Source organism: Brassica oleracea, chromosome C4 (genome assembly GCF_000695525.1).
Source record: "Brassica oleracea var. oleracea cultivar TO1000 chromosome C4, BOL, whole genome shotgun sequence".
Taxonomy (NCBI): domain Eukaryota; kingdom Viridiplantae; phylum Streptophyta; class Magnoliopsida; order Brassicales; family Brassicaceae; genus Brassica; species Brassica oleracea.
Window position 1 is genome coordinate 40632341 of NC_027751.1, and position 13367 is coordinate 40645707.

The following is a 13367-nucleotide window of genomic DNA, read 5'->3' on the forward strand; positions in this document are numbered from 1 at the left end:
TACCGATCCGAAAATATAGTACCAAACCCGAACATAAATTGATTAAATATTCGAATTATTCAAAATTTTGTTATTTAGAGAACCGAATCTGATCCGAACCGAAGTATTCGGATACCCGAATTTATCTAAAAATAGATTTATATATTTATATATATTAATTATTTTTAAATTTAACGTATATAAAACATCAAGAATGATACTTTTAAATTAGTTTAAATACTTGAAAATATATATAGATAGTCAAAAGTAAATATCTGAAATAGTTAAAGTATACTCAAATCACCAAAATACTTAAAATAATTATTGATTCCCTAGCCAAAATTTTAAATCAAGCCAATTGATATGTTAAGCTTACGTATTCTGACATATGTTATTCAAATTTATAGGTAATATATTATTTTATTTATAGATTTTGAAAAATTTAAAATATATAATGATTTAAAACTTTAAAAATAATTTAAATGTGTTATCCAAACCCGAACCAAACCCGCAAAGATCCGAATCGAACTCAAACCAAAATTTAGAAACATCCTAATAGGGCTGAAATCTTTGACCCCGAAAACCCGAAACGCAAACCGATCAGAACCAAACATGTATGGGTACCCGAAAGCCCATCCCTAGTCATTATTATATATTGTATATTGTCATCATATAATTAATCGTATTTTATATGTACCATCATATAAGTAATCATATAATTAATAGTATTTTATACGTACCATCATATAAATAATTACATCCCTTATATACTAAAGCACAAGTCACTTTACCAATTATATTTTGACACATGAAATATGCTATACAAATTAAATAAAAAATAAAATTGCAAAAACATTCAAATGCAATAAACTGTTTTGTGTTTTCTACTTTTCAATATAAAATAAAAATTCATAATATTCCTTACAATGTGGCCATGATCCCACGATCCTAAAAACTGCATAATCTTTTAGATAAAAAAGAGAGAACACGATTGGAGGAAGCTATAAGTAATGTGCCCATGATCAGTTTATTTATTTTAATGTGCCCATGGTCAGTTTATCTGTACGTTGCGGGTTAAGAAAAAGACTGTTAGAATGGTGAGATGGATGCTACAATGGAGATATATAAGACGAGGAAGATGGTTCAAGCATCGGAAGTCAAAGCTGACCAGTTGGGTCTTGAGAGAAGTGAGCAGCTTAGAAAGCTTTACCGCCATAGCAAAGTCTACAATACCGCCGATAGCAAAGTCTTCCCTCGCTCTCTTCTGGCTAAGTAAGTTTTTTGAGTAATTTTTAGTGACTGCAAATGCTAACGCTATAAGTGAAAACGTTCCTTTTTGTGTGGCATTTTTTCTCTCTGTTAAGAGTGCTTCGCTTCTCACAGTGGTGTGCTTTCCATTTCTTGGAGGAGTCTCTGGGATCGACACGACCGAACATGTAAGCTAATATTTTTATATTTATCTTTTAAAAGAGGCCGTTTGGACGCATATAAGACGAACCCAATCAACATGCAGTTACAAACTTTCAATATATATATGCAGTTACAAAATAAAATTAATTTTTGCAATTATCAAAATTTAGCACAAAAGGAAAAAGTATTTCTGGCAAGTTTATTAAACAACATATTTATAATTTTATTAATTAAGTTAATAGAAATAGCCCAAAAAAAATCTCATCTGAGAAAAGTTTTAAATTCTCCGACCTTTTTAATCAATATTGTCATAAATCTAAATCTATACATTTCCAGTAGTTAAAATTGAATAATAAAAGTTAATTCATTAAAGAAAAAAATAATGAAAGTTAATTCATATTAAATAAAAAAATAATGACAGTTAAAAGGGCTAATTTACTGGGAACTTAAAACACACGTACAAAACCTCTAGAATGCAAACCACCACAAGAAGAAAAGAAAAAAAAGGGAAAACATGGAGATAAAAGGCACAAATGGAGTATAAGTTGAACAATCAAGTAAGAAATTCAGGGGCTAGAGAAAACAAAAAGATTAAGATTTCCTTACTTTTTTGTATGTTTATTTTTTTTATCAACTTTTAGTGTGTTTATATCTTATAGAAATGTTTTGATATTATTTTTGTTTAATTTCAGATCCAAATATTAATTTATACTTCTAATTAGTTTCTGTTTTTATTTATAGATCGAAGCAAAACAACTCCAAGTAAGTATTACAACGAAAAATAAAAGAAAACATAAAGGAAAGGAAATACTACAATATATGCTAAGGTCAGGTATCTACAAAATTAAGATTAGTATTTTAAGTGTACTTATGCAAGAGATATGCTATCCTTCAATCTTATTTTTCATATGTAATGGTTTTTTCCTGGTCTTGGAAGAAATATTAAATATAAAACCCTCAAAATAACATTATTTCCATACTAAACAATATCTTAAAAATATAGTTATTTAATAAAATAATAATATCCGTGCATAGCACGGAAGATAATACTAGTATATTATATTTTTAAAACTTAATATGAAATATAAAAACCATAATTTGAGTTGGTATTTCAAATTGGGCTTTGTATTTTATTTTTCTTATATATATTGACAACATTTTTTTATAATGGTTATTGAAAAATAGTTTAATAAAAATCCATTTTTGACTATATGTATATTTTTGAATCAATTTTTGATATAAATCAACTTTGAATTATTATTTTGATTTGAAATATGTATATAAAGTTTAAATTTTGTTTTATGGTTAGTTTAGAAAAAAAAAGTTTTAGACAATTAAATTGATCCATTTTCATATATTTTAAAACTGGCCCAAATAGATAGTTTTTTATAATATGATGGACTTTCAATTTTTCTTAATAACATAAGTCCATTACTTTTTTTTTAATACTACTATCCTTGTTTCCAAACAAAATTAATTTTTTTTAAAAGACTACAATCCATGTTTCCAAACTCTCCAAATTTTTTTAATAATCCTATTTAAATTTCCAAAAACTCTAATTTTATACTTGAGTTTTAATAATATAGATTGCATTTCATACCACATCCACATGTATCCAACTATGGATGGTGTTGAATAAGTTTAATATTTGCATACATTTGATCAACTTAAATATCAAAAATAAAAAGGGAAAAGAGAACAAATTGAGTAGTCCAAAAAAATACAGATTGGCTGAAATTATTCTCGAATAATAATACAATATGTCTGCCTTTTAATTTATCAAAATAAAAACATTTCCGCCTTTTGCTTTTTCATCTGCTAATTTTTGTTAAAATATTTTTTCATATACAATAATAAAAAAAAGACACACATATATATATATATATATATATATATATATATATATATATCCGTACGACAGGAAGAATTTTATATTTGCATAGTGATTAGACTATTAGATTTCTACCACTTTCATTGGGCTCCAAACGTTTATGTATTAGTTAAATCTCTTATATAGGTTTTTAATCTTGGAATATTATCCATTCTTTCACGAATCTTTTTTTTTAATGTTCAAAGCTTGTATTCTTAACTCAAAGGAATCGATACCATCTCTTGTATAATAAATTAATTAATAAAATAACAATCATTATCAATTATCGACTAATCCTACAAATCATTAGTTTAAGTTTGGCTTCATAGAAAATTCTATTAAAAAAAATTGTATTTTTCATCAGTTCTCTTTTGTATTTTTTCTATTATGTTTTCAGAATTTTTCACACATATATCAGTTTAGTATGAAACAATAGTAAGTATATCTACATATATGCATTTGAAAATAAGATATCATATTTATATACAAACATCACTGTCGATGAAACAAATAATAAGGTAAGCTCTCCGATTGTCATGAAGATTTTCTTGTCTCGAATTCACTCTTATCTTTTGTTGAATTACATAAATTACAATAGCGAACAAAGAAAAATGAAACAAATGATAAGGTCAATATCAACAATCTATGTGGGAAGAAAGGTTTGTTCTACATTATCATTGATTTAAGAACTCTTGGCTCAATTACTCGAGGGTCGTCAATCATGAAGTTTGTTGATTCTAAAACAAAAAGAAGAGAGAAAAAAACAAAACAAAGCAAGAGCTATGACCCTAGATTTTTCCTTTGGCCCCCTTGGTTTCTTTTTAGGTTTATAAATTTATAGTAAGTTAACAAAAAGAAAAGCAATGAGCTTTTCATATGAAAATTAAAAACCGAAAAGTGCATTTGGATCCAAAATCTAACAAAAAGGGAAAACTAATTTATGGTGGTGTCTAGCCTGGTTATTCCACTTTTTGCCAGTTTTTCAAACCGCAAAGACATTTCTTTTTTTCTTTTTAATATATAGAACTTATCGACTAGTTAAGTATTTATCCATTTAAAATATACACTATGATCAGCTCTGATTGAACGCTTTGCTAAAACCTTCATTGAATCAAATCACCTCATATAAAGCACACCTTAGTTTTCCACTTATCAATCTTCGAAGAAAAACTCAAAATTATAGAACTAACGACATACTAATCTTTTGCACCCAAACTTCACTCATGATTGTAACTGATAAATCTTTGAAAATGGGAAGTTTATCATTAACGGGCTTTTGTAAGTTCTAAGTTGTAACACAATTTTCACAAACACTTGCCGACACATTAGGTCTACATCAATTATTTTTATGTTGTCTTGATGATCATAATAATGATAACAATTTTTTCAGTCTACATTTAGTATATATCATAGACAAAACCTAAAAGAGATTAATTTTAAAAGTTAATTCAATTTTTTTATAGAGAGTAAGAATCGTAATTCGTTAGAGATACTTTGGATACACATTCGTATTTTGGTTTTATTAGTTGTTTCTTTTTCTTTTCTCTATAATTCCAAAGAGATATAGTGACATCCCATTTTCTTAACCTTTTTGTCGATCGATAATTCTATGGACAAACTTAGCTGTTCTTGTTCCTCGCCTTTTTACTCATTAATCATCAAAGCTTTTGTTACAATAACAATAATATTCCCCTTTTACATAAATTATAAGAATCATATTTGTGGGAACTTTTATCATTGAACTAAGACTAACACCATCGTATTGTATAATCGCGAGAGAAAGAACAAAAAGAATTTAAAGCTTCAAAGAAAACCGAATTTAACCAAGTACTAGTCTAATAATTATTTTTATTAATATGTCAATAAGTTATTACAAATCTATAATATAATTATGATTCCTACCTTCCACGACTATCCAACTATGTTACGAAAACATACCCTTAACAACATATCAAGATTTAAGCCATAAATCAAGCAATATTATCTTTAAGAAATTGATACATCATTTATGATATCATTGATTGAAGTTAGGAGACTTTTTGTCATGGCTAAATAGCTAACAAGTTTGCAGGTAAAAGCAGGTGATTAAATTAGAAAAAGACATCAAACTACACAAATTGCAGATATATAGCACTTGATTTTAACATAATTTTCTTAAACCACACTAATTAGTTTTTTTATCAACAAACATTATAGTCTATAATAAACTTTGTTGATGTTTACGTTGATCTAAAGATAGATCGGTATGAGATGTGTCTAGTTTTCCTTTAAATTATGACCCAAATTTCTTATAAAAATATACCACAAACTGTTTTTGAAATAACTTAAAGACCCAATTTAGTGAGAGACTGAGAGAGTATGACTATTCTTTTCAAACCCACTTGAAGATAATGGGCAAATAGTCTATTACCAATGGGTCTATATCCGAAGTAAACATCAGTCGGATGCCCATTTTCAATATTTAACTGAATACACAAGGATCAGTTTTCTAAAAAAGAATATAACATTTATCAACGATTTTTATATTTTTATTAAAAAAATATTCATAGTAGTATTAAAATTATAATATTATATAATTTATCAATTATTAATTTAATTAATTTTTTATTTCTATTGTATATTTTAAAATTAAAACTTATATAAAATAAGAAAAATATTTATTTTCATAATCGTATACATTATATTATATGTTTATTTTTGTTTCGATCATTCGATGCTTTAATATACCAGATAGATACTTTATAATGTATATGTGTTCTAAATATATTTGTACAGATTAACATAAGTATTTTAAAACAATTTCTATAAAATATATATAAATAATACATATTTTATTTCTTATAATTTAAAATTTATTTACAATATTTATTAATTTTTAATATTAATATAATTACATATTATAATAAATAAGAAAATAAAATATTTTATTATCTTGTTAAATTGTTATATTTATCAGATTTAGTAAGTATTAATTTATGAAAGTGTACAATATCAATATTTGTTCTTATATTTTTTTATTAGAAACACAAATCGATAGTAACTTGAAAGAATAATTTTAATTTATATAAAATGGATATTCATATCGTCTCTATGTTCATCCTCATCACAACAAGAATTATACAAATAGTAATAATAAATTACACATGCGAACGAAAATAAGTAATTAATAAAACAGTAATCGAAAAGCAGAGGATCAAAGGTCCGCTCAACACAAAAGCTCTCTAAACCAAAGCGACAGCGTATAGAGCTCCGGCAACAAATGTTCCCACAAGGAAAGCTTGATTAGCCCATGCGGCGCTTACAGGAGCTTCAGCACCGGTGTCTGGTCCCGGAGCCGGAGCCAAAGTAGGGGTTAATCCAGCGGAAGGACCAGAGGCTGGAGCATCTGTTAGAGGAGGAGAAGCAACCGGAGCTGTTGTTGGAGAAGTAGTTGGAGCGGTGGTTGGAGCTGGAGTTGGCTCGTTAACTGGAACCGGTGGTGAAGCAACCGGAGAAGGTGTTTCTGCTTTCATGGGAGGAAGCGACGTCGGTGGAGAAACGGTGGTGGTTGGTGCCGGGGCTGGAGCTTGAGAGAAACATGAAGTGGCCAAGAAACCGAGAAAGATCACAACTTGCAATGCCTTAGGACTCATCTTTAGATTGATTTTATTTGAAACTTGAAACTCTCTGTTTAATGTTTTAAGCTCTTGTTCTTTGTTTGATGGCGTGTGGAATTATGAGAGAAGAGAGGTTCTATATATACTCGATGGTTGGGATTAATTAATTAATTATCGTTGTGATTTGTGACACTAATCATGTAAACCACATACGTTAGTACAGCATGGATTAGCTTGACAATGGCGGTTTGAAAATAATTGTATGTGTTTTTTTCTTTTTTTTCTTCTTTATTTATTTATGATTGTGTTGTTTTTTTTCATTTGACTTGGCGTGTTTGGGATTCTGAAGTTTCCTTGAAGGATCATCTACATAGAGGCACCAAACTGATGCACTGAGTTCTGCCATGTGTTTAAAATTGGTTGTTTGGTCTCTTTGACTCTGTCTAAATTTGCTGTTTTTGCTTAAACGCGTTTATGGACTTGAACAGTGCCGTGCCAGCCTTTCTAGGAGGCTTGAGACATGTATTAAAATCTGATTTTGTATTTTTTTTAAACGATATAAAATAGGGAAGATTACTAAAATAACATCAAATCATGTTATTATTACTAGAATAACATATAATTTTTTTTAATTACTAGATTATTGTTGTTGCCGAAAATGCCCTTATTTCCCTTGTTAATAAAAAAAACTATTTACACAAATGCCATTAATTTTTTTTACATCACAAAAAAAATAAGTTATTTTCTAAATATATAAATAAGTATGCTATTAAAAATCTGCGATACTTGACGACAGATTTATTAGTATCTAACAGATTTATTTGTTTACGCATACTTATTATGGCAAACTTAAAATCGTTAGAGACTTTCAGCAATAACTTTACCACACGTAATAGTAGATTTAATTACGTTAGGAGGTTTATTTTTAATTGACAGACTTTTATGGCAGGTTTTTTTTCTGGCAGGTTTATAATATGTGGTAGAATTTCATAATAACATTTCGTAGACTTTTTATAATTTGGCAGATTTTCCTATTCATGAGATCGCAGACTTATATTTTCTTTGTTCATAAACAACAAACTTTCTGAATAAGTATGTTTCATTGCAGACTTATTAATTACCAAACTAACTTTTATGCAATAGCAGACTTTAATATAAGTTATGGCAAACTTTCCGTGGGTTATATGTTGTAGCAAACTTATTCGCGTTAAAATCGGTTAACTAATTAGAATTAACAAAACCCGGGTTACTAAAGGGACCAAAAATTTGAACAATAACCACAACTAGTTACTAAAACTTAGTTTAGCCGTGAAACTTCTTCTCCAAACCTCGATTTTATATTTTTGTCAACTGGCTATTTTAGGTTAATCCCAAAAAAATCCGATGGAGCAAGTTATAGTTGTTTTTGGCCAGTGGTTATTCAAATACCTTAGTTTGGGACACACTCGCTATGTAGTAGAGTCTAGTTACAGATTTAAATATTTTTTTATTGCATTCGGTGCAAGCATCAAGAATTTTTCATTCATGAGAATAAAGTTCACATACTTATCAAAAACAAAAATTGTTGTTATTATTGTATAACCGACCACAACTACTTGCTTATATGTTAAGTCAGAAGGTTCAGTTTCATGAAAAGTTCCTGATGGTTCCTGAGTTCAACGGGAAGCTGTAATCAAACAAAACAAGAAGAAAAGTTCTGCTGTTTATAACTATATGCCTTGAACTTTGTTTTTGTTCTTTGTGTTCTGTCAATGTTTTCAATCTTGGTATGTAATAATAAAGAGCTAATGTTTCTTGTAAGTACACAAACAATATATCACTCTGCACATTTGACGTAAGAGAGGTTCTGTTGGCTCAAAGCTCTGACTATATCATATTTTCAGTCGCTCAATCACGGAACAGAACTCAGATATCAAACCGGAGAGAGGACCTTCTGGTTTCTCATTTTAACAACCACAGCTTCTTGCTCATCGTTCTCACTCTTCGTTCTCTCTAGAGCTACGTTTCGGGTTTTTGGTCTTTCTTCTTTTTGATGTGTCGAAGATCACCATGCCTGTTGAATAAATCCCTGGAGTACCGGCCTCCTAAAGTTATCTGCAATACATCCAACAGAGAAAGAGTTGGAGATTAGAAGGCCTAGAATGGTAAAGTAGTTCACCAGCATGTACCAGCAGCCTGCTAATGATTCTATTACCTTGTGTGGCATCATTCCAAGAAGCTCCATCATCAAAGCCAAATTGTCCTGTTAGATACAAACAAAATTTTGGACATAAATGTCACCAGTAACAACAGGCTATAGCTACATAAATGATAGAATCAGGAAGCCAAACCACATTACCTCATCTTTGTCATAATTGCCTTCACTGTGAGGATCAAAAAGCACTTGAGGTCAAAGATTACTTCTGGACACTTATACTGTCTCGTTTGAATGCCGCTTGTGAACAAATTTACACTTGAGGTCAGCAGATGCCCTTCTACTCAATCGACTCCCTTTCGTACCTCCCTGCTTCACTTTCTCACCGCCATCAAACCCATTAACGGCAGAGGAAGAAGGACACTCTTCTTCAACACTTAGTTTTCCATTAACAGCTGATCACACTCCATAAAATTTGTCAGATTCAAAGGAACCCATAATTTCAGAAAGGGGATTTAGGCTTCGTCGGATTTCTGGGATTTAAATTCTCTTCATTTGTCAATCAAAGCTTTTGGTGGTCGAGAAGGGTGAGAAAGATCGATTCTCGGTGAAATTGAGTCTAAACGCAAGAGATCCGAGAATAGAGGAATTGAGGGATTTAGGGTTCATGAGTCGGGGAAGGAGCTTTCAAAAAGGGCATTTTTTTTTCATCTTTGTGTAAAAATATTTTTTAATAGTTATGTTTCCTAATGTATTTTTAATTTAAATTTAATTCCTCGATGGGGTATTTTGGACTTTATATTATGTTTTCTTTCTTTCTTGGTTTTTGTATGTTATTCTACTCATTACACAAGAAATGTGTGTTATTATAGGTAATTTCTCTATAAAATAATGAAAACGAGTAGTAATAATAAAAAACATAGTCCTTCCGTTTCACTTTATTTGTCGTTTTACAATTATGCACACGGATTAATAAAACGTTTAATTTTGTACATTCTCAAAATAAAATCATCATTACCCATATACCTAACCATATTTCAACCACTGAAAAAATAAACAAAAGAATCTTATTAATAAATATTGCATTGAAATCATAAAACGACATTTATTCTGAAACAAAAATTTTCCTCCCGAACGACATTTAAATTGAAACAGATGGAGTATAAAACAATCACGATAACGTCTTATGAATTCTTGTTTTTCTTTCTTTTTTTCTTTTGCTTCTAAGTTATACTCTCTCTGTTAATATTTTCTAAAGTGTTCACGCTTATTAAGAATTCAATAAATGTTTATGATTTAACTTTTCTTTTACTTTATTATACACTTTCCAATAACTTTTCGCCAATAAAATTTAATCAATTCAAATATTTTCATTTAATGTTTATTAAAAATATATAAAAAAATAACTTAAACATATAGAAAATCTATATGTGTGGAACAAGTAAAAAATCTAAAACATCTTACTTTAGGAAACGGAAGGAATATCTATCTACTCATGAAGGCATTTTCTGATTATTTTTATTAGAATCAAAATAAATAAATCAATTATATAACAGAAACTAAAACAAGCAGCGGTTTCCATATGTATATTATAAACAAAATATAAATCTAGTATGTTAGCCATCAATATTCACAAAACTAAACATGAAAAAAAAAACTAATTATAAAGTGTAAGTACAGTTGACAAATAAAAGTGTAAATACAAAAGATTTTTATCGTAAAAGGAATACAATTTTTTCTTGTGGAAACAAAGTTTGAGATAACAAAAATCATTAAAATTCTTATAAATTAAATAAATATAAATAAAGAGAGAAAGTTTATTTTATTTGTTGATCATTGGATTTGAACGTATGTGGAAAACATAAATAAATGTATTCTTAAAATCATTCGACTAAGCGCAATTTTGAAGATTTGAGGCTAATTTTAACACATGGGGTAATTGTTTTGATTCAGATTTGCAGAAGAATTTAGCTTAGGTTACTTAGGTTTCAAGTTTGTCTTAGATCCAGGTTTAAACTGAAAGTAACGACACAGACAAATTAACGAGTTCCCGGCCCTCAATTTAACGAGTTCCCGGCCCTCGGCGCGGTACGTCTCGTGGGAGAACTCCTGCTCCCAAAATACACTAGATCAAAAGAGACTCTAGAGACACCAAATTAGTGTTCTAGATAGTTTGTTACACAAGTATCAAATACTCTTCACAAGAGAATACAATAAAGCCCTTAGATCAACTAGACTTAAGCCTAAGCTATTGATCTTGTATTGTTGTCTCCTTCCCCTTGCACTTCACCTTGATCTGAATACTTGTTGATGTATGCTCTGTAACAATCTGCTTGTGTTTCTACGGCTTAACCTAATCACCATACTAACAATATGTTTAAATGTGATCAGGTGCTTTAGCTAGAGTGGGCCTGTGTGTTCTTGGCCCAAGTCATAATAGCATTGCCTCTGGCCCATCAGTATTGCCGAAGCCCAAGCTATATTCACAAATCTCCACCAGCTTGGTTAAGGCCTGATCCTGGCCCATCTCGGCAAAACCCATGTGCCGACAGCCTCAAGTCTTTGTCTCTTTGTCTTTGCGAAAGAAAAACATCAGTCTCGACTCCCTCTCCCTCACCGTCTCTCTTCTCGCAAACCTCCACTGAAGAAATGGTCTCGGCTCCGTTTCTTGAGAGATCTCGATCATATCCGTCGTACCGACGTCCCTCTGCTTCTCCGTTATCTCCAGGTACATCTAATCTCCTCTTTAGTTCTGAGATTAGGGTCTTCTGTAAAGAAAGTCGAGAGCTTTCTTGAGTATTTAACTGATCCTTCACTTCCTTGTTCCTTGCATGTCTTCTCCGACATGATTACGGCTCTTACTTGAGCTCCACCATCACGCTCCACCTCTTCTGTGAACCGAGGTATGAACTGATAAATCCTCATCCCTCTTTGCGTGTTTCCGATCTACTCTTATCTGACCATTCTGACGTTTCAGGGCAATTTCAAATATGAAACCCTAGTACGTGTTGGACCCGAATATGACCCTCAGGTGAGGTACCGATAAGCGTGAGCTAGCATGTGAGTTGCGATAAGCCCATCATAACAAAGGGAGCTGAAAGCCGAGCTGACGACTGGACCTGGGAGACATCATAGCAGAGGTCACGACAGAAAGTGAGCTAACACCTTAAGAGACTCGGTCAAGAGGAGCCTAAAGCGAGCTCCGTAATTGAAGCCAAATATCTAGGAGAACAGTTGAAGGGTTGCCAACGAAACCTAGACTATATAAAGATGGAGAAGATAAAAGACAAAGGGGCTCTTTTTTTTTCATGGATGAACTTTTGTACTAGATTAAAAGCATTACGTATTCTTTAGCAATCATCTCAAGATACATTCCTTTGTATTCATCATCTTTCAACTCATCAATAAAATCATATTCATTCTTCAAGTTTATTTACGGGATTCAGCCCACGATTCTCATTCATCTCTCTTGACCTAACCTAAATCTAAGAAGTGAAACCTTGTCTCTCACAAAGAGCAGGTCAATTTCAGGGTTTGTCTTCACTGTAGGCGGTAACACAGTTAGCTGGAGGTCCTGTCTTCAGAGGGTAGTGGCATTGTCGACTACAGAAGCAGAATACATTTCACTTTCTGAGGCAAGCAGAGAAGCAGTTTGGATGAAAGGCATCTGTGAAGATTTGGGGTTTGATTAGGAAGCTGCGGAAATACATTGTGACTCACAGAGTCCAATTTACCTGTCGAAGAATCACATGTTCCATGAACGAACTAAACATATGAAGTTGAAGTATAATTTCATACGCGAAGTAGTGGCTGATGGCCAAGTCAGAGTGTTGAAGGTTCACACGTCTAAGAATGTTGCAGATGTGTTGACGAAATAGCTTCCATGAGAAAAGTTCAGAGAACATATCAAGACCCTAAAGGTCTTGAAAGCTTGAGAACATCGAGCTGAAGTATCGTCTCGGGGGATTGAACATGAGACGATGCAGGAGTGATCAAGGTGATAGAGTTGATCAAGTTACCCGAGTGCAGCAGGGGCTTGTAATCAAGAAAGCTGTGGGATTAAACAAGTTCAAGAAAGAGAACTTGTGAATGCCAGGATTCAGAATTCACTACATGTATATCAGGAGTTGATACACAGTGTTGAGAGTAAGCATGAACCAAGGTGGAGTTTGTGGGATAATGTGGTTCGTTGCTTGAGTCTCAAGAAGAGCAAAGGCGGGAGCAGTCCTTTGGGCTGGGACGAAATACGGATCGATATAGACTTATGCATAATGGGCCGGTGTAATAATGGATGAAGCCCATTAAGCGGAACGCTTGCGAGCTGAACAGCTGAGTGACGCGAGCTAATATTAGGTCAATCTCAGGTTGTTGAGAGGGA

General features: G+C 31.5%; 1 protein-coding gene across 1 annotated transcript; it reads right to left on the bottom strand.

Annotated features, from left to right (window-relative positions):
- Positions 1 to 6293: 6293 nt before the first annotated feature.
- Positions 6294 to 6981, bottom strand: LOC106339893 (classical arabinogalactan protein 2). Its single transcript, XM_013778759.1, has one exon. The coding sequence runs from the start codon at positions 6889 to 6891 to the stop codon at positions 6481 to 6483; it is 411 nt and encodes a 136-aa protein (XP_013634213.1). The 5' UTR covers positions 6892 to 6981; the 3' UTR covers positions 6294 to 6480.
- Between the last annotated feature and the right edge of the window lie 6386 nt (positions 6982 to 13367).